The sequence below is a fragment of the Aquarana catesbeiana genome, linkage group LG04 (assembly GCF_042186555.1).
Source record: "Aquarana catesbeiana isolate 2022-GZ linkage group LG04, ASM4218655v1, whole genome shotgun sequence".
Lineage (NCBI taxonomy): Eukaryota > Metazoa > Chordata > Amphibia > Anura > Ranidae > Aquarana > Aquarana catesbeiana.
In genome coordinates, this window is record NC_133327.1 from 652,684,927 (window position 1) to 652,706,458 (window position 21,532).

Here is a 21,532-nt window from a genome sequence, read left to right on the forward strand (position 1 = left end):
TATTATGTTACCAATGGTTTGTTTGGCGACTGTGGTCCCAACTGCCTTGAGATCATTAACAAGCTCCTCCTGGGTAGTTGTGGGCTGATCCCTCACTTTTCTCATGATCATCCTTACCCCATGAGGCAAAATCTTGCATTGATCTCAAGACAGAGGGCGATTGATGGTTATTTTATATTTCTTCCATTTAGGAATAATCGCTCCAACAGTTGTCTCCTTCTCAACAAGTTTCTTGCTGATGGTCTTGTAGCCCATTCCAGCCTTGTGCAGGTCTACAATCTTGTCCCTGATGTCCTTTGACAGCTCTTTGTTCTTGCCCATGATGGAGAGGTTTGAATGGAAGAAAGTCTGTGGACAGGTGTCTTATACACGAGTTGTCTTTAGGAACACCTTCCTAAATTGACAGGACTAATCTGTGTACTACATGAGCACTAAGACCACTTTCACACTGGGGCGCCTTTCAGGCACTTTAGCGATAAAAACGCCCGTAAAAGTACCTCTTAAGCCATCCCAGTGTGGGCAGTGCGCTTGCAGGATGGGGGAAAAAAAAGTCCTGCAAGCAGCATCTTGGGGCGGTGCGGGAGCGCTGTATACACCACTCCCGACACGCCCTGCCCATTGAAATGAATAGGCAGTGTTGCCAAAGCGCCTGCAAAACGATTTGGCTGCGCTGCTTAACGGTGCTGTTAACCCTTTCTTCGGCCGCTAGTGGAGGTTAAAGCGTCCCGCTAGCACTGCTGAAACGACGGTAAAGTGCTGCTAAAACTAAAACGCTTTACTACCAACGCACCCCCACCCCAGTGTGAAAGCAATCCTGGAGTTCAAATTTAAACTAATGCTGAAACAGGTAGACAAGAAATCTTTAAAAAAAAAATAATGTACACACATTTAAGCACACAAAACAAAATGCACTTAATGTACACCACAGGAATTGATAAATCTGTGATGAGATACGCCAAAAACACAATTACGGACTTCCGCTGGCGATAAGCATGCATGAAAAGGTTAGTTAAAATGCTCAAGGCACAAGAAAACAGACATTCCTATAAACACAGCCTGCCAAGGACTAAACCTTTAAATTATCTCAGGCTTCAAATACTATGTTATCTGTAATGTTGTCACAAGCGAGTAATCTTAAAGTGGATTTCCCGAGATACAAAATACAGCGCTGCAATCATCTTTGCCAGAAAACCATGGGTAAGGAATGAAATCGCTCGGAACAAGAAATTGCCCCCAAAAGTCTGATGATATCCCACAAATTGTAGGCGCTCTTGAAAAATGAATATGAAGTAGAGCTGGGTGCCCGCCGCCGGATAGTATGAATACCTTTATCTGGCAGAATGCTATCCCTCCACGGGAAAATGGAATTTCAATCCCCAGCATTAAAAGTGGTCACATTTGACTTGCAAATGGATGGAAACACATATCTGTTGGCTGACAGTATAGATAGAAAGGCGCTCATTCTGCACCGTGACGGCTAGCAACAGGTTTGATAGGGACTATCATCCATGCAGAGTATTATAGCAGAGTGACGCTTTCACTTTCAGGGAAGGGGAAAAAGTCAAGAGGAACACATAATCTATACAATATTCTATGGCACTTTCTATAAGTCTACCACCGCCCGGGGGTTCCTAAATTTTGTAGCATCCCAACCTGTATTGTAAATATTTTAACCTATTAAGGTCCAGAAGATATTACCCACTTTATGACAAGGAAATTTTTTGCCATTCGGCACTGCGCTACTTTAACTAGTAATACAATTACTATTTAAAGTAATTTTTTTTTTTTTGTAAAGTAAACACAAGACTTTACAAACATGTTATACTTGTCTGCTTTTTGCAGTGGATTTGCAAAGAGCAGCCCAGATCCTCCTCTTCTTGGGCCCCTTTTTGCTGCTCCTGGCCCCTCCCTCTGGTCGAGTGCCACCACAGCAAGCTGCTTGCTATGGGGGGCACCTGAGCTGAACTGCAGCTCCCTCTCTCCTCTGATTGGCCAACTAACTTTGATTGACAGCAGCGAGAGCCAATGGCGCCACTGCTGTGTCTCAGCCAATCAGGAGGGAGAGTCCTGGATGGCCAAGGGACACTTGGACACCGCTGGATAAAGAGGGGGCTCAGGTAAGTATTAGGGGGGGGGGCTACTGAACACACAAGGCTTTCTATCTTAATGCAAAAAATGCATTAAGATAAAAAAAACCTCCTGCCTTTACAACCCCTTTAATGTTTAATAAAGCAATACTACACTATATGAAGCTCTCCTCCCCTCCATGTACGATATATTTTGAGATACTTTCCTGGGTCATATGAAGGGGCATTTTTTTGACTCACTTGGTAATACAAGGGATCAAAACAATCCAGTGAGTGCGATGTGTACCTGGGGCAGTACAGGTCTATCTGGAAGGATCCCATTGCAAAGCACTTTATGCATTGCAGAGTACCTTATTTGATACACTCAAAGCACCTGATTGGATGTTTGGAGTGACACTGAGCACTTTGGCACATTTCAGACTTTTTACAGTACTGGGGACTTATGCTTATATGTTTTTTTTTTTTTTTTAAACACACCGATATTATTTCGCTATAGGATAGCACTGCTTCCAAAATAAGTCGGACTTTGGTTCTTCACATACTATAATGGACTGCCTCAGTGGCTAACTGAAGGCAGGACTACTGCAAGCTTCATCACTATCAGGAAAAAAGCAGAGCTTTGCCCATCAAAATGACTCAGCCTTCAGCCACATCTGCAGGGTTTTTAAGGTTGCTACGTATTTATGCATGCACTTCTAGGTTCAGATTGTTTGCATGTTATATGGCTGGAAGGGTCAAGATTAACGTTTCTCACGGAACTGCGTCTGCTAGACCAGAACAAATGAGGACATAAGGAGGGATCCAAAACCCCCAACAATTATGTGATACACAATTGCTGAGATTTGTGATCCTGTTTTATGTGCTCATTCGGCCTCTTGCAGGCTTTCTTCAGTATGACATTCAGGGCCTCTGGGATGAGGACAAACGAAGCAGGAGAAAAGCATATGATGTACCATTTAGCCCATATATATTTGGACACAGGCACAATTTTCATACTTTTGGCTCTGTATGCCACCAGAATAAAATTAAAACAAAACAATCCAAATGAATTTGAAGTGCAGACTTTCAGCTCTAAGGGGTTGAACATAAATATCAAGTACACATTTTAGGAACTGCAACCACTTTTATACACAGTCCCCCAATTTCAGGGGCTCAAATGTTGTTGGACAAATAGAATCATAAATAAAATGTTCATTTAATATTTTGTTGAGTATCCTTTACTGGCAATGACTGCCCGAAGTCTGGAACCCATGGACATTACCAAAGACTGGGTTTCTTCCTTTGTGATGCTTTGCCAGGCTCTAACTGCAGCTGTCTTCAGTTGTTCTTTGTTTGTGGGTCTTTCTGCCTTTAGTTTTGCTTTCAGCAAGTGAAATGCATGTTCAATTGGGTTGAGATCAGGTGATTGACTTGGCCATTGCAAAATATTACACTCTTTTCCTTCAAAAGCTCCTGGGTTGCTTTTAATGTGTTTTGGATCATTGTCCATCTGTACTGTGAAGCGCCGTCCAATCAACTTTGCTGCATTTGGCTGAATCTGGGCTGACAGTATATCTCTAAACACTGCAGAATTCATCCAGCTGCTTCTGTCACATGATCAATAAAACACCAAATGACCCAGTGCCATTGGAAGCCATGCATGCCCATGCCATCGCACTGCCTCCACCATGTTTTACAGATGACGTTGTGTGCTTTGGATCATGAGCTGTTCCAATCCTTCTCCATAGTATTTTCTTCCCATCAGTCTGGTACAGAATAATCTTAGTTTCATCCGTTCAAATAATGCTTTTCCAGAAGCGGTCTGGCTTTTTTTAGATTTTTTTGGCAAAGTCTAATCTGCCTTTTCTATTTTTCAGGCTTATGAATGGTTTACACCTTGTGGTGAACCCTCTGTATTTGCTCTTGTGAAGTTTTCTATTGATTGTAGACTTTGACAATGATACACCCACCTCCTGTAGAGTGTCCTTCACTTGTCTGGATGTTGTAAATGGGTTTTGCTTTACCACAGAGGATTCTTCGATCATCCAGCACTGTTATCTTCCGTGGACGTCCAGGCCTTTTAATGTTGCTAAGCTCACCAATGCTTTGTTCTTTCCTTAGGATGTACCAAACTGTTGATTTGGCCACTCCTAATATGTTGCAGCTATCTCTCTGATGGATTTGTTTCATTTTTGAAGCCTTACAATGCCCTGTTTTACTTGCATGGACAGCTCCTTTGAATGCATGATGTAGGTTCACAGCAACAGATTCCAAATGCAAATACAGTACTACCTTGGATTACGAGCATAATCCTTTCCAGAAGAATGCTTGCAATCCAAAGTACTCGTATATCAAAGCGAGTTTCCCCATAGGAATCAATGGAAACTCAGATAATTTGTTCCACAGCCACTGCTTGTCTATGCAGTACCGCATGTGGCCAGAGGTGGGGAGTCGCCAGAGACACTCGGAGACCACTCGGAAACACTCAGAGACACTCAGGAACGGAGTGTTTCCTAGTGTCTCTGAGCGGCTCCGAGCTTCACTGGTGCCCCTGCACCTGTGGCCAAATATGGTACTGCACACCCCAGAGGCTTGAATTCTGCTCGCCTTGTATTGCAAAATGCTCGTAAACCACGTTACTCGCAGTCCGAGGTTCCACTGTACCACACTGAGACCCCACTATTAGATTGTCTGCAGATTTTTGTCTTCAGATTGACCAAAACCATATTATATGAGGTCAAACCTTAAGAGTTTCAATTTGTATGCAATCAGGCATGCCCTTGCACTATCTGGTTTTGGTAAATCTGAACAAAAATCTGCAGAAAATCTAAATCAGCGTATTCAATTTAATGGGCTGCTGTGCCTGCATTTCCTGCAGGGAAAAAAGAAGTCTATGCACCTTTATTAAAACATGGCTACACGGAAAGCAAAAGCTCCATGTGTGGGAAACTGTACCACATTTTTCAGTGCATGGGGTAACATTAAGAGTGGCAACCCAGCAAGTTATGTGGGCGGCTGAGGGAATGTGTGCAATTTACACGCAAACCCACATAGATGTAAACATAACGTTAGGCACTTTCAGCCCATATCCATTATATAACTATAGCTTGAATATGTTTTGGTAAATACCTGAAAAAACTAAAAATTGTGCCCGTGTCCAAATCTATATGGATCTAACTGTATGTATCCCATCCTCTATATTATCTATGAATAAATTAAACAGAATCAGTCCCAAGACAGAGCCATACCACTCCAGACAGTCTGAGTACACGTTATTTATTACTACCCTTTGGACACGTCTCTGTAACCAGTTTTATATCCAAGAACAAACCATATGGTCTACGCCTAGAGACCTCAGTTTGTAGATTAAGCATTTATGGGGAACAGTATGCTTTTGCAAAATCCAGATACACCACATCCACAGGCCGTCCTCTCTAGATAGCAGCTCACTTCCTTGTAGAATATTAACAGATTGGTCTGGCAGGAACGACCCTTCGTAAAGCCATGCTGATTACTACTAATGATACGGTTTTCATTAGCTAATTCTTGGATATAGTCCCTTATCATAATCATAAATAGTGGCATACCATAATCAGCAAAATATGACTATAATAATACACTAAAAACAGCGCTAATGTTGAGCTAAAACGAGTTGTATGTGGCCAACTTCACAAAAAAAAGTCTTTTAAGAGAGAAGGGCAGTAAGCATAGTAATTCAGACAGTGTTCATAGGTGATCAGAGTGAAGAAATTCAGTGTGCACCTTCCACCGATCCATCCACTTCCACCCTGTGAGAACACACTCCCCTCAGGGGGTTAAACTCACCAGAGCCTGATAATCACAAGCATCCAAGAAAGGAGATATCCAAACTAAAGGCCACTGTCAGCAACCCTCCGGAGGGATCCAAGACGATCAGGGCTCATAAATCACCAAACAACAAAAGAAAGGTGCACATAGCGTAATCCTGTTTATTATTTAAAACCCTTCACATCACACAAAGACCCCCCTTCAAACATTATACGTACATTGTTGTTGCAATCCAAAGAGCACATCAGAAGGAAGCATCAGACACAGCACTTCACCAAAGTAAAATTCAGCCGGTTCAACCTCCCAAGTAGCAGAATCTAACTTCCTGGTTGTGATCCAGGCTGTGGTGGAGCGCAAGCGTCACTTCCGGCGTCGTGTAGGCCCCGCTCTGACGCGCTTCGTCATGTCCTGACTTCAACAGAGAGTCCCTCATCATACTCTACAATAATTGACCTACTATTGATGTTAGGTGGACTGGCCTTTTTTGAATATTGGTACCATATTTGCTTTTCTCCAATCAGCTGGTACAATTCCTGTCAGTATGCTGTTCACAAATATTAGGAATAATGGTCTAGCTATAACCTGAGTTCTTTGAGGACTCTCGGGTGCAAGTCATCTGGTCCTGATGATTTGTGTTAAGCTTTTCTAGTCTTTTCTCAACTCCGGCCTCTGTTGGCCACAAGGGTAAGTCCTGCGACCTGTTACTAACAATACAGTTGTGGTCGGTATACCCCTCCTTTTCCTGTGTAAAAACTGAGGAGAATAAAGCATTTAGTACAGTTGCATTCTCTGTGTAATGCATAACCATCATCCCTTCATCTTTTTATGTGGGCAATGTGCTCTGATCTCACTTTTATACGGTTAATAAACCCAAAACGTTTCTTGGGATTTTTTTTTTTAACTCTCCTCTGCTATGTGCCTCTCATAGACTTTAGTCACCTTGATTGCGTTCTTACACTTCTTATTGCAATCCTTGTAGTGTTGGAATGCTGACAATGACCCATCCCCTTTATATTTTCTAAAGGCCATTTTTTTCTCTTTAATATAACTTTTTACGTTACAGTTTAGTGACCCAGGTTTAAACTTCGCTCTTCAATATTTTTTGCCCATTGGAATGCTCTGTGTGATGATACCTTTGTTTAACATATTCCTAAAGCATTCCCATTTTTCTTCCGTGTTCAATGTTTCTAGTATTTGGTCCCAATTGATGTCTTGTAGCACTGAGCACAGTTCAGAAAAGTTTGTTAGTTTGAAATTTAGTGTTCTTGTACTACCCTCGTACCTCCTTTTCCTACGATTTATGCTAAATGCGATCATTCTATGATTACTGGATCCCAAGTTGTCCCATATTTCCACATCTGAGTTTAGACTTGAATCATTCATAATAGATCTAGCAATGCATTATTTCTAGTTAGGGAATCCACCAATTGGGAAATGAAGTTGTCCTGTAAGACATTTAAGAAATGACGGGCCTTTAATGAGCGAGCTGTCCGCTCTGCCCAGTCAATATCAGGATAGTTGATAGTCCACCTCCCCCCTTGTCCCAATTACAATGTCCCTTCGCTTTACCACCCTTAAATCGTTTTGATATATAGGACACACTCCTCCCATTCTTCTACCTTCCCTGTCCTTCTGATACAAAGAATACCCCAGGAAATTTGCCAGCCAGTCGTGTGAGCTGTCTAACCAAGTTTCTGTTATTCCCACAAAGTCTAAGTGCTCCTTGTAGTAGTAGTAATAGCAGCTCCAGTTCTTCCATTTTGTTAGCTAGGCTCCTGGCATTTGTGTATACGCCTCTCAGTATTGTACGGGTGCACATTAATTTTCTCCTTATGTTTTCTCAGGCTTAATTTTTAAATTTGTCAACTCGTTTAGCCCAAGATTAGATGTTATGGCTATATTATCACTACTGACTCCACTTTTACCCTCTGTCCTTTGCTCACTGCCAGCTATTTCTGAAAATACCACTTTGGAGGTCCCTCTCTTCAATCTATTCCCCAAGTCCCTGAAATCATTACAAAGAAACCAAAACAAATAAGTTCAGCAATTAAGTTATGTGCAATAAAATGGAATGACACAGGGAAAAAGGTATTGAACACACTAACTGAAATGTATTTAATACTTGGTACAAAATGCTTTGCTGGTAATGACAGCTTCAAGACGCCTCCTGTATGGAGAAAATAGTCGCATGCATTGCTCAGGTGTGATTTTGGCCCATTCTTCCACACATTCTTCCACTCAAATCTTGAAGGTTCCGTGGGCCTCTTCTATGAACTTGGATCTTTAGTTTTTTTCCAAACATTTTCTATTGGATTCAAGTTAAGTGATTGGTTGGACCATTCTAGCAGCAATATTTTCTTTGTTTGAAACCAGTTAAAAGTTTCCTTGGCTTTCTGTTTGGGATCATTGTCTTGCTAAAATGTCCACCCTTGTTTCATCTTCATCATCCTGGTAGATGGCAGCAGATTTTTATTAAGAATGTATTGGTACATCTAACCATTCATCCTTCCTTCAAAGATATGAAGTTTGCCAGTACCGTATGTTGAAAAACTGCCCCACACTATGATGTTCACTCCTAACTTCAATGTTGGTATGGGGGGCGTTTTTGGGGTGATGTGACCTCCAAACATGGTGTGTATTATGACATCCAAAAAGCTCAATTTTTGTCTCATCTGACCACACTATATTCTCCCAGTATTACACAGGCTTGTCTAAATGTTGTGCAGCAAACTTTAAACAAGTTTCAACATGCTTTTTCTTCAGCAATGGAGTCTCGCGTGGTGAGAGTGTATACAGGCCATGGCAGGATGAGATTACTACTCATGGCTTTCTGTGAAACAATCGTACCTGCTAATTCCAGATTTTTTTTTCCTGGTTTGGCTCTTTGACAACTCTTCTGATAATTCAGAAATCTTGCAAGGAGCACCTGGTTGTGGCCGGTTTATGGTGAAATTATGTTCTTTCCACTTTCGGATTATGGCCCCAACAGTGCCCACTAACCAATGCCCTCAGTATGTTTTGCAACAGTAAGGTTACAAAGGTCTTGAGAGCTCTTTACCTTTACCCATCATAAGATGTTTGTGTGACACCTTGGCAAGGAGACACATGGCTATCAGTTGAGAATGAACCAGCTGATATTAATTTGCACTGAAAAGGGGCAGGATTGCTTTCTATTTACTGATAGATTTCAGCCGGTGTCTTGGCTTCCCATGCCCTTTTGCACCTCACTTTCTTCATGTGATCAATACTTTTTTTTCGGTGTCATTCCATTTTATTACACAACTTCAATTCTGAACTTATTCGTTTTTGTTTCTTTGTATGTATGGATTGCATGGGTTGTTACCAACATGTGGTGACAATGTCATGTCAATAGCACCTTTAGAAATATATTTACCTAGAGAAATGGTGACGTGTTCAATACCTATTTTACCCGTTGTATAACACTACCCTTCCCCCAGACTGACAGTGCTGCTGTCCAAAAGGTGTCTATGTTGGCTCCACCATCCACAGCGGAGACACTCTAATACAGGAAGGGTGTTACTGGCTGAATCACCCAGTGAAAATAAAAGAGATAAATACTATAGGAAGAAAACTAATACAGCCACTCAATTTAAGGATTGGTCAGCTGCAACACTTATGTTTCTTTTTTTTCTTTTTTTTGATACCACTTTGAAGCAGGTTTCACTGCAATGACATGCAGTCAGAAAAACAGAATTCTATTTTCTCTGCATGCAGATAAACTGAACTCAAGGTTCAGCATTAATGGCACCATTGAAAAGTCATTACCCTGCATTTATACACATTTACAAATTTCCTCTAAAAGCATATAAACACAGGTTTGACAAGGCCATTGTGATCAAGGCCTTCGCAAACCTTGTCTCCTGATAAATAAAGAGACCCTGTCTCCAGACCATTTAAAAAAAAAATCCTATTATAGGACTAGAGAACGTCTTTCTCTAGACTAGAACTGTATAGATTCATCTACATTGTCCCTTATAATTTTGACAAGTTTCCTAATCCCTGCTGATAAAAAGATTTCACCACTGATTTACACAGTAAATATGGTGATCCAAGTGTGGTGGAAGGCAACTAGTTTACACCTCAAATACGGTTTTGCACTTACACCAAAAAGTGCAATACCACATGATCTCTGCCAAAGGCTCTTGGTGCCGACATTCAGGCACAGCTCACCCATCAGCAACTCTGCCTGCACAGGACAGAGCATTAGTCCTTCAAACAAATGGCCAAGGTCCACAGGTCGGATCCAGTTCTGCTCAGCAGGAGATCTGTCCGCTGATCCCTTGCTGAGCTGAGCGGCCGGATGACAGGTCTGTGTCTGCTTCACTTATGCAGAGCATACACGGACACAGCCCACTCTGCTGCAGCTAGATGTAAATGGATCGGCTATCCATTTACACCCGACTGCCCTCTGATCTGATCAGAGGGAGGGGAGTAAATCCCTAGCAGTTTTTTTTTTTTTTTTGCTGGATAGGACTCAGAGTTAGCCGGGAGTAAACAGGCACAACTCGGTTTACATCCAGCTGCCATAGAAGAGAATGGAGAGTCCGATCTGGTCCGGCTGAAGAACGGACAGCCGGACCCAATTGGATCTCTCGTGTGAAATGGGCTTACTGGTAAACTGGAGTTCCACCCATTTAAAAGTCATGAGCTACAAAAAGTGTAGCTGCTGACTTTTTTTTTTTTTAATATTTATTATTGATTTGCAATAAGAAAAACAAAAAGAGAAAAAAAAAAAACAAAAACTGTTAAACATACATAGGTCTTACATGGTTTCAATATGGTCTCTGTGGGTACTTTACTTTTGTTACCTCATATATAAATAACAGGCATAAAGCACGGATTATGATATGTACAGCAGCACAGTTCCCTGGGTCATTAGGTAATGTGGTACACATTTGTATATGACAGGATAACCTCTGATGTATTTAGTGTTCAAAGCTGGCACCCACTTGAGAGCCATTTTGCGCGGATTCTATTCAGATACCTCTGAAGCAGTGGAGGGGTCTGCCAGCCATTTAGACCAGACTTTGTCATACTTGTTGGGGCAGCCTCTGTTGGCTTATGTGTCTTTATATAGAGGTAAGCTGTTATTGACAAGTTTTTTCCACAGGAAGAGGGGGGGGGGGATTGGTTTGCGCCAACTAAGGGCTATGACTTTGCTGGCGTAAAACAGTAGCAGTCCCACTAGCGTGCGGCCTGCCACCATAGGAATTAATTGTTCTATCAGGCCTAGCAAGCAGATTGCCATTGATGGTTGTAATGGCACAGAGGTGATTTGCGTGATAAAATCTAGTATCTCCTTCCAGTAATCCATAATTGCCGGGCAGGTCCAGAAGATATGAGTGAAGTCACCAGGAATCCCACCACAACTCCAACACCTGGGAGAGGAATCAGGATTCATTTTGTGTAGTCTATGAGGTGTGAAATATGACCGATGAACTATCTTGAATTGGATCAGGGTAGCTTCTGACTTTTAATAATCAGACACTCACCTGTCCCACAGTCCAGCGATGAGGGTGCAGGAAGCCTCGATCCTCTCCCCCTCCTCTCCGAGGCGCCGACATCCTAATTGTGGGCGCCCGGCTGTGTCTCCACAGCCGGGCACGCACTGCGCATCCTCGAGCCGCGCGCTGTGAATGGCCAGGTAATCTTCTGGGACCTGCGACGTGTCCCAGAAGATTGCAGGGAGGGGGGGGGAGTTGATCTTCCTTCCGGTGCCGCAGAGCCAGGGGAGGAAGTGGGTGCTGGGTGCCCGTAAAAACATGGTACCGGTCCTCCCCCAAAAAAATTACATGCCAAATGTGGCATGTCAGGGGGTCACCTGCACTTAAAGCGGACGTTCCATATTTGGGTGGAACTCTGCTTTAACAAGATAAAGCCTGGATTCCTGCAATAATGAGTAGATTTTACAATTGGGCCTAATTGGAAAACGTCTCGCTAACAATAAAGCAGGTTCCAACTTTTATTCTACTGGGAAAACAAAACATTCTTTTCCTATTTTTGAAATATTTTCTTATCTCAGGTTTGCCAAGTTTTAAAATAACTCAGCATTTACTTTAACATATTGTACATATAGATGGGTCACACGAGCACACTAATCCAAACTTATTATTATAAATATTATTTAGAAGATGCCCATTTTTCGTCACTCTGAAATATGGCTGTAATCAGCTTTGATTCTAGCACAGGGAGACTGCCAAAGTACCAAGTAAGCGCACCTTTCCTGCAGAGTGATGCAGCACAGTGTAACCGTGGTTTTCATGTTTACCAGAGCTTTCCTATAGACTTCTGTTAGATCGGGTATTTTTGGTGCTTTTTCTGAAAGTGCTGCATTCTGCATCAATGGTGCGCTTTCAGAAAACGCACCAAAAACGCCCGGTCTAATAGAAATATAGGGGGAAATGCGGGTAACCCAAAACGAAAAGTGACGCTGCGCCCGCATTGCGGGGAAACCGCACCAAAGAAGTGTGAAAGGGGCCTTATATAAGGACTGAAAACAAATACAAGACGCATGATAAACAAAAAAAATAAAGAATTTATGGGAACCAGCTAACAATGTGAACAGGCTGCATTACCTCTACTTCAACTAATGCATTAAGTAGATTCATTAAGGCTTGCCCATGTGGAAGGTCTCTGGCTTTCAATTTCTCCAATTCTTCTTCCAGGTTAGGAATACTTTCAGCCTAAAGAAAAAAAAAATTATTTTTACACAATCATTTCAAAATCTATTTTTTACAGGTGTAGAAAAGCAGCAAGGTGGTCAATGTTATGTACATAGACTGTGCAGATAAATAAAAAAAAAAAAGTGTTGTTTCATAAGAAAATCTGCTTTAAAGTAAAGTATAGTATGTAAATCCAATCAATAAAATCTTAAAAGTTAATGTCGCTTCAAAAAAAGTGTGGTCTCCCTCTCAATAGGTTTCTACAATATATACTACAAGGAGCTGCCCTCACACATTATGCAGGCATTGTCATCTGCCATCAGCATCAGGAAACCCGTGCCCAGAGAAATGCTATGCAGTTAGCACTGTAGTGCATGTACACAAGAACTGGTTGCAAAGAGGCCGAGGAAGATCAGCAGTGCAGAGATGTACCAAAGGGTAAAATCCAGTGTAAGCAAGGTGTTCTATTAAATAAATGGCTTGCCTGTAAAATCTCCTTTCTTAGAGTGTGTCACAAGACACAGGAGAGCCAATTATCAGATTACTGGGTTAGGCCTCACCTCTGGGTGGACAGCAAGCAATGTCAGTGTGAGACAAGAGGGGAGGGATCTGTGTTCTGTGATGTACTCCAAGAAAGAGATTTTACAGGTAAGTAAAAAAACATTTTGTCTTAAATCATACATCACAGGACACAGGAGAGCACATTTTTAGACTACTGGGGTGTTATTCAAAAGCAAACCCATGAAGGGCGGGCAACATCAAATAATAGCTAACAGGCCCCTAATAACAAAGCCTCATAACAGAAAGAGGAGGAACAACTGAGAAGGCCCTACAAGGCCGCCAGGAAAACGTTGCGACCTAGGCCAAAGACCACCGAAGCCTGAACATCCACCTAAAAAAAAACGTGCATGTTTACAACGCCAGGTGGCAGCTTTACAGACCTGGGAAACTGAAATGCCTGACACAGAAAGGCCCACAAAACAACACTTCTGATAAAGCAAGCCTTCACATGAGAGAAGGAAAACTATTTCCTTCAGGTCATATGCCCAAGTAATGACTTATCTGTCACACACTACAAGTATGGAGCGAGATGCAACCTGACCCTTCCAGAAGCCTTCAAGCAACAAAGACAAAGCATCCAATTGATGAATCGAGGCCAAGGCAGCAAGATATACTCACAGTCCTTAAAACATCTAGAGACTATGGAGGATAATCTCCTTGAGATGTTTTGGAGCAGAACAAAAAAGGAAGGTAACACTATGTTCTGATTCAAATGTAATGAGTCCACTTTAGGAGGGAAGGCATTATGAGGCCCCAGCATAACAGTCTTTTTGAACAAGGAATGGCTCCTTACAGAATAAAGGCCTCCAATTAAGACACCCTCCCGATAGAGGTAATCACCATTAAAGGTAACCTTTCTTGAAAGGAAAGAGGAAGATCCCCGATAGGCTCAAATAGTGGCATTCAGTGTTAATTTTGTCAACTAAAATTAAAATAATTCAGAAGCCTAAAATACGACAAAACTAAAATGGCATTTTAGACAAAAGACTGGCTAAAACTAAATCGAAATTTGATGTCAAAATGAACACTGGTGGCATTGGAAGGGCCAACAACACTAAGCTGAGGTCCAAATGAGTCCGCAGAGAACACACCAGTGGCACAATGTAAGCCTCTCCCTGTACTAAGGCTCTGATCAAGGAACAGGAAGCAAGCAGCCTTTGAAAAAGTACCAAGACCTTTGATTGTCCTTAATGGCTAATGACTGGTCCAATCCCAACTGCACAAAGTATAAAAATCAATGCCATAGAATACTTTCTAGGATGCAGCTTCCCCTTCTCACACCAAAGTAAGCTTTCCACTTGCAATGTTAAACCTTGTGAGATGAGGGCTTTTAGGTCTTCACTAAGGTTGCAATCAGTCCGAAAATCCCCAATTTCTCAGGACTTGGGCCTCCATAGCCAGGCTGTCAAAGGCAGTATCTGTAAAGCAGGATGGAGCAAGGGACCTTGTGACAGAAGGTCCAGACTGTCCAGTCGGGTCCACGGAGAGTCTGGTAGGAGACTATGTACAAGTACCATGCCCTCCTGGGCCAAGCCAATGAAATTACAATCACCGGAATGCCTTCCCACCCTATACACAAAAGGAAAGGTATGGGCTTAAACTGATTTCATAGGGTCACTAGGGCACCCACCCCAAGATCCCTGGACTTGAACATCAACCTATTAAGCTTGTCGTTGAGCCTGGATGCCAGAAATTCCACATCTGGTGCCCCACCAAAGAAAGTCCATGAAAAACATCCTGGAGGGGGACCACTACCTGGGATCCAGCCGTTGAGAGCATAGGAAGCTGACCTGCCAATTTTCCACATCTAATATACAATGTCGACCGGGCGGAACGCAAATTTCTGCCAAAGTCAAAAGGAGCTCCGTTTCTTGGACAGGTACCTGACTTTTATAGTGACTGATTCAGATTCCAGACTTTAATGCCCCGTACACACGGTCGGATTTTCCGATGGAAAATGTGTGATAGGACCTTGTTGTCGGAAATTCCGACCGTGTGTGGGCTCCATCACACATTTTCCATCGGATTTTCCAACACACAAAGTTTGAGAGCAGGCTATAAAATTTTCCGACAACAAAATCCGCTGTCGGAATTTCCGATCGTGTGTACACAAATCCGACGCACAAAGTGCCACGCGTGCTCAGAATAAATAAAGAGATGAAAGCTATTGGCTACTGCCCCATTTATAGTCCCGACGTATGTGTTTTACGTCACCGCGTTCAGAATGATCGGATTTTCTGACAACTTTGTTTGACCGTGTGTATGCAAGACAAGTTTGAGCCAACATCCGTCGGAAAAAATCCTAGGATTTTGTTGTCGGAATGTCCGATCAATGTCCGACCAATGTCCGACCGTGTGTACAGTTCCAGGATGTTGATTGGCATTTGAGCTTCTATTTATAACCACGTCCCTTGAATCCATGTCACCCCTCCCACATATGTGCCCAGCTGTCTAGTGTCCATTGTCAGGACTCCCTTCCCCATCCACCCCCACCTGGTTAGTGTTTAACTTCAGCACTTTCCATACCACAGGAAGAACAAATTTACTGGACTCCAGCACAGGGCTGGAAAGTCACCACTCCAAGGCTAACTTGGTCATGTGGTGCAGATTCATGGGATGATCCAAGGGCAGAGAGACAGTTTGTCCTATGCTATCAGGAAGTTGCAACACTTTTGAATGAAACTGAGCATACGGGACTGTTTCAACTAAGACCACCATCAACTCAAACACCATCAGTGGATGGTGGAGCAATAATGGATAAAATTGGCATTTTAGGGAATGTAGTTCCTGTACCTTGGTTTGAAGTGTCTTCAGCTTCTCCTGGGGAAGAAAGGCTTGTGCTACAGTCCTGTCAAGGTCCAGGTGCGGACAGTCCAGTGGTAAGGGGGGTCTAGGGCTGACTTTTGTAGACTGAGAACCCAGCCAAAGTCCAGCAGGACTTGCACAATCTGCAGCACGTCAGTTTTGAGACCCTCCTAATATCTTTTCCGCAGGAGCAGGTCGTTCAAATACCACAGAATGGTTATCCACTCAAGAACAGTTAAATGCAGGGGCTAGCACCTTCATTAGGACTCTTGGTGCCGCGGTTAATGCTTCTCCCCAAACTTAAAAAACTTAAAGCGTAGATGGCACTGATGAGGCTGCAAAACGTGGATGTGGTGATAAACAACCTTGAAGTCTACAAAGGCCAGATGGAGAGACAGATGACCTGGCAGATCTATACAGAACTTTTGTCTATGTAGAAACTTGTTCAGCCAGTTTAAGTCCAGAGTGGGTTGCAACATGCAATTTGGCTTGGCACTATAAAAAGGTTGTTATAATATCTGCAATACCTTTCTTGTTCTAGAACAGAGAGTTGATCCATTCAGAGCACAGCAAGTACAAAGAGGGCCTGTTCTTTTGTTGATTATACTGTCAAATATGCCTAAAGCAAAGCATGGAGGAGGCAAATAGTGAAACTCCAGCTTGTACATTCTAGTCAATATTTTTGACCCAAACGTCAGACATCTCAGGTCCATATAGTCGAGAGGGACACCAGATGTCCCCCACTTGGGAGTGAAAAAGAGGGGGGAAGGTTGGGACTTTGAATGAGGTGCGCATAATGCAGCCCAATCACACTCACAGAGGTGCAAACATATGTATGTTTATTAAGGACCAATGATCAACATGGCATAAAAACGCATTGCATACATTAAACATAAAAAAAATCGCATATAGACAATAAATCTAGTGATAAGTGATGATTGTTTTTTGTTACTTGTATCATCATTGATACATTTTATATATTTCCTACATTATAGAAGTCCCCTCCACTGCAGGGTGTTGGTGTGCGCAGTCCGGTATTCCTCGTTGAGGTCCCCCTCTCAGCTCCCGGGCCAGGCTCCATGGCTCACCCCTGGCTTTGTTTTATCGCACGGTCCCAGTTTTGGCTATCATGTGAGTAACCCTTTTTGGCATGGCCCATTATGCCCAAATTTCCCCCTTTACTGCTGATCTTGTTAGACCATGAAACTATATTGCTTTTCATACATTTTTTATAGAATTTAGATGCATCTGGCTCCTGAAGAGTGGATTGAAGTCCATGAAACGCAGCGTCGGCCTACCTTTGATGCATCAAACACACATTTACCAATTTTCACATGTTTTTTACTTCACATGACTTTTATCTTGCTTGGGGGATTAAGATGCATAATTGTACCTACCCATGTCCTATGGTTGTATATACATAGATTTATTGTCTATAACCGTTTTTTTATGTTTAATGTATGCAATGCGTTTTTATGCCATGTTGATCATTGGTCCTTAATAAACATACATATGTTTGCACCTCTGTGAGTGTGATTGGGCTGCATCATGCGCACCTCATTCAAAGTCCCCACCTTCCCCCCTCTTTTTCATGATATTAAGGATGGGGGCGCAAACCTTCCCTTGCGTCCCATTTAAAGTCCTAAGTTCGCTTTTCCCCCCCATTGCCCACTTGGGAGCGGGGCTAATGGTGGGAGTGTCTCTTTACTGGGAGGAGGATTTGGTACCCAAATTGGCAGACTTGTAAGTCTAAGCTTTTTTTCTGAAAGGAAAGTTTCTGCTTAGCTCCAGAGGTATGGGAGAAAGGAAACCTTTCTGGCCCCAGAGGAAAACTGTTTCGCTACATGCTTTTTCAGAGGTGGGAGAGTATTCTTTCCTCCAATAACCTTTTGGATAAACGTATCTGAGGCATTGATAAGTGGCGCTCACCCCCCAAAAGGCATGCATTCCAACTGTTGCTTGCAAGAGAGCTCAGCTGACCAGCATTTAAGCCACAACACTCGCCTAACAAATGGACTTGAGTCCCAAGGAGGCAGTCTCCCTACCCTTCTACAGAGTCATAAGACTTTTGGAAAGAGCTCCAACTGGTGTCTAGCTGATGAACCAGATTTCAGGGGCTCCAAATCGTTTTGGTAAATGCTTCACAAAGCAAAGCTTGACAAACCCCTTCAAAAGCAATGGTAGGTTGCATGGCTGCACTTGTCAAAGAAAAAAAAAAAAGCCTTTAAGAAGGATTCACACTTTTTGTCCAATAGATTCTTAAACACCTGTCTATAATCCAAGAGAATGGTGAGCATCTTATTTAAATAGGCTGCAGCTTGACCCACAGCAGGGACCATCCACTTTTTATTAAAGATTTCTTCCACCAAATACCATTGCACAAACTGCTTATGAGGCACAAACACTTTGTCTGGATGTGCCCACTCCTTACACAGATCCTCTTTAGTGAGATGATGCAGTATACATGTTACAATCGGATAGTAAATTTAAAAAGGTTGGAGGATATACTATACTATGCAGGAGCCTCCTGACTGTAATGTTAAAGCAGGACCTCCCACTACACAGTTAGCACAGGGATTGAACAGACTGCAATGTGCTTGATAAACTTTAAAGCAACTGTTACTATATAAGAAGTGTAAATTGAAGTCCAGCCTATAAAGAAAAGCAAAACTTAGTCCTCCTGTACCATGAAACACCACAGTTTCAAGCAATAAGTAATAAAAACGTTTGCATCTCCCATTTCCAAAAGTTTTGAACGCCTGCTTCCCCTTCTGCAAACAATGGTTTCCTCCACAAAGCTCCATGTCATTAAAGGACACAGTAGTGACAAGGGCTAGTGGAATAAACTACAACAGCAGCAGCAGGGGATCAGAAATGCAACTCACCTGGATGACTCTTTAGAAAGGCAGCAGAGCTCAATGATGAGAATAGCAGGAGGGGCAAGCTTTATTACTTCTCTTAGCCAGAATGGCTTCTTTATGAAGCATCAGGATCATTTTAAAAAGGAATCAAAAGACTGCTTGGTAAAGTGGTGCACACTACCTACCTCACGAGCAACTGGTCGTGGAGACGCCAAGTTCTTTATACTCTAAAAAAATAAATAAAATGAAAAACACTGATTATGTAATAAAATAATACCATGACCATAAAATCAGCCCAAGTAAAAAATAAATAAATAATTAAATGTTTTAACACCCATCTATTTTCAACTCTCCTCCAGCTCCAACTATGCCTGGTGCTGACCGAATCAGGAAAATCTCAGATTTGGATGAATATCCGCAATAAACCCTTCTGATAAAAGAAGAATTTGTCCATTTTCTGCAGCATGTATATAAAATATATATTAAGGAGCCTGAATCAAATTCAAAACTTGCATGTGATATCTTACGGAAACATCTGCAAATCTTTACACACAAAGCAATAGAAAAAAAAAAAAAAATCTATCTATCTATCTATCTATCTATCTATCACCCCCTCCTCAGATTCCCCTTACCTGCTCTTGCTACCAGTCCCTATTTAAACAAAGCAAAATGCTAATTTATTCATAAGATATAATCATGAAAGAAATTACAAAGTGTAAGCAATAGCTGAAAAAAATAAAATTAAAATTACTGTTTAGTTGGAACCTTAATAGTCACATCTTCTATGCCACATTTTTTATTCCCTTATTTTCCCACAACTCCCTTTCCCCTATGAAGTATTTTCTCAATGGGACTTGCAAACAATATAACCTATCAAGCCCAAATTGTGATTAAAGTGGAGAATAACTACTTCCGTTATTACACTTCATAATAAAACAGTTAAATTGCACTTAAACTGCATGTTGGGCCTGGTTGTCTATGTAGCATGAAGTCTAATGTCGGATGTAGATATGATAAATTGCCATCATTGAAAAACGATTATTGTATCAGCACGGAGTGGTACTGTGGATACTATATAGATAAGATATAAGATAAGTTGCCATGTCCCATTTAAACACCCATTGTATTTACCTTCGGCCCTATATCTCCTTCCATTCGATAGACAGTGATCGTGTTTATGACGGGTGAGTTTGTTATACTTTTGCCCTGGTACATGCAGTTAAGATTATTCTGCCATTATCCGACCTATTCGGCATTATTTGTCATAGATCTCCATTTTCTGATGATAATACCTGACCCCTCAGCAGCCGTCCTGTTTAATTGTATGCACCGCTTTCTGCTGTGAGCCTGTGTTTTTATAGTTGATTGTAAGTACTGGGGTTACACCCAATATTTGTTTTACCCTATGCACTAAAGTACATCTATACACTTTATACTATTTCTATTCTTATTATCATGGTATGCACGCCCCCATAGTTGCCTGGTTTGCCTTTCCTGTCTGTGTGGTTGCCTTGTGGGCTACCCACCTCACATGGGGGGGGTTGGGTGAAACGGAAGACCGTATTAACTGTTTGTATTCATTATATGCTGTTTATGTATTTTTCTTTATATTTAAATACCGGTAGTTATTCAAATGCTCCTGAAGCGCAAGGAGCGTAACATGTAGAGCAAGATACTACTTCACTGTAATATAACCGTACTCTTGGATTCACCGTTACTATACAGCAAATCTATTTGTTGTCAGATTCCATGTAGCGATAAGTCGGTTTTATCTAGCTTTATATTCCCCTCATTGGTTCATTTTATTAATGTGATTTTATACATGGTTTGTCATTTTCTCTAAATAAATTTATATTTTTGTAACCTTTATGCTGTTGTTGTGCCTAAAAATTCCAAGCTCTTGTTATTTTTTTTTCCAAATTGCCACCATTGCCTCTCTTTTTGGTAAGTTGTAAAGGCTAAATTAAAGTGATTGTAAAAGGCACAAGTTTTTTTTGTATCATCTTAATACATTCTATGCATTAAGATAGAAAAAACCTTCTGTGTGCAGCAGCCACCCTCAGCCCATCTCAATCCAGCAATGTTGCACGAGAAACTTGGCTGTCCGGGACTCTTCCACCTCATTGGCTGAGACAGGCACCCGTTGTTGGCACCCGTTGTTGGCACCCGTTGTTGTCAAAGTCAGTCAGCCAATGAGGAGAGAGAGCGGGTGGGGCCGCGGCCCTGTGACTGAATGGACACAAAGATCAGCGGCTCGGCTCAGGTGCCCCCAAAGCAAGCTGAGGGAGGGAGGGGCCAGGAGTGCTGAAGAGGGACATGAAAAAAGGGGGATCTGGGCTGCTCTTTGCAAAACCACTGCACAGACCAGGTAAGTATAAAATGTTTGCTATTTAAAAAAAAAAAAAAAAAAAAAAGAAGAGACTTTAGTATCACTGTTTTCCAGAAAATGTCCTATGCAGTCAAGTGGGTAGCTTTGCAGTGCAGTAAAATGTTCTACCTAAAGGCCCTATGCAATTCTATTACCATAGGGATGGGGGTGTAAGTACTGTAGCAGTGGCAAGAAGTTATCACCCTTCTACAGTCACTATACTCGCATCAGGACTAGGTTCAGAAAAGCAACCACTTTCAATGAGATCATAGTAAGGTGCCAGCTGAATGCACAAGCATGTAGGAAGCAGGACATTATGGGCAGCATGGAGGTGATCTCCTGCTCTAGCAAGCCGACGTCATAGGAAACACTCAGACGTTG

The 21,532-nt window shown here is 42.0% G+C and overlaps 1 protein-coding gene across 1 annotated transcript in view; it reads right to left on the reverse strand.

The window, feature by feature from the left end:
* Nucleotides 1-21,532, reverse strand: part of LRPPRC (leucine rich pentatricopeptide repeat containing) — a 337,307-nt gene that overhangs the window by 200,569 nt on the left and 115,206 nt on the right. The window contains exons 19-20 of the mRNA XM_073628468.1: nucleotides 18,969-19,010; nucleotides 12,470-12,577 (exon numbers count right to left, since the gene is read on the reverse strand). Coding sequence (XP_073484569.1) covers nucleotides 12,470-12,577; nucleotides 18,969-19,010 — 150 coding nt within the window. The remainder of the gene's footprint in view (nucleotides 1-12,469; nucleotides 12,578-18,968; nucleotides 19,011-21,532) is intronic.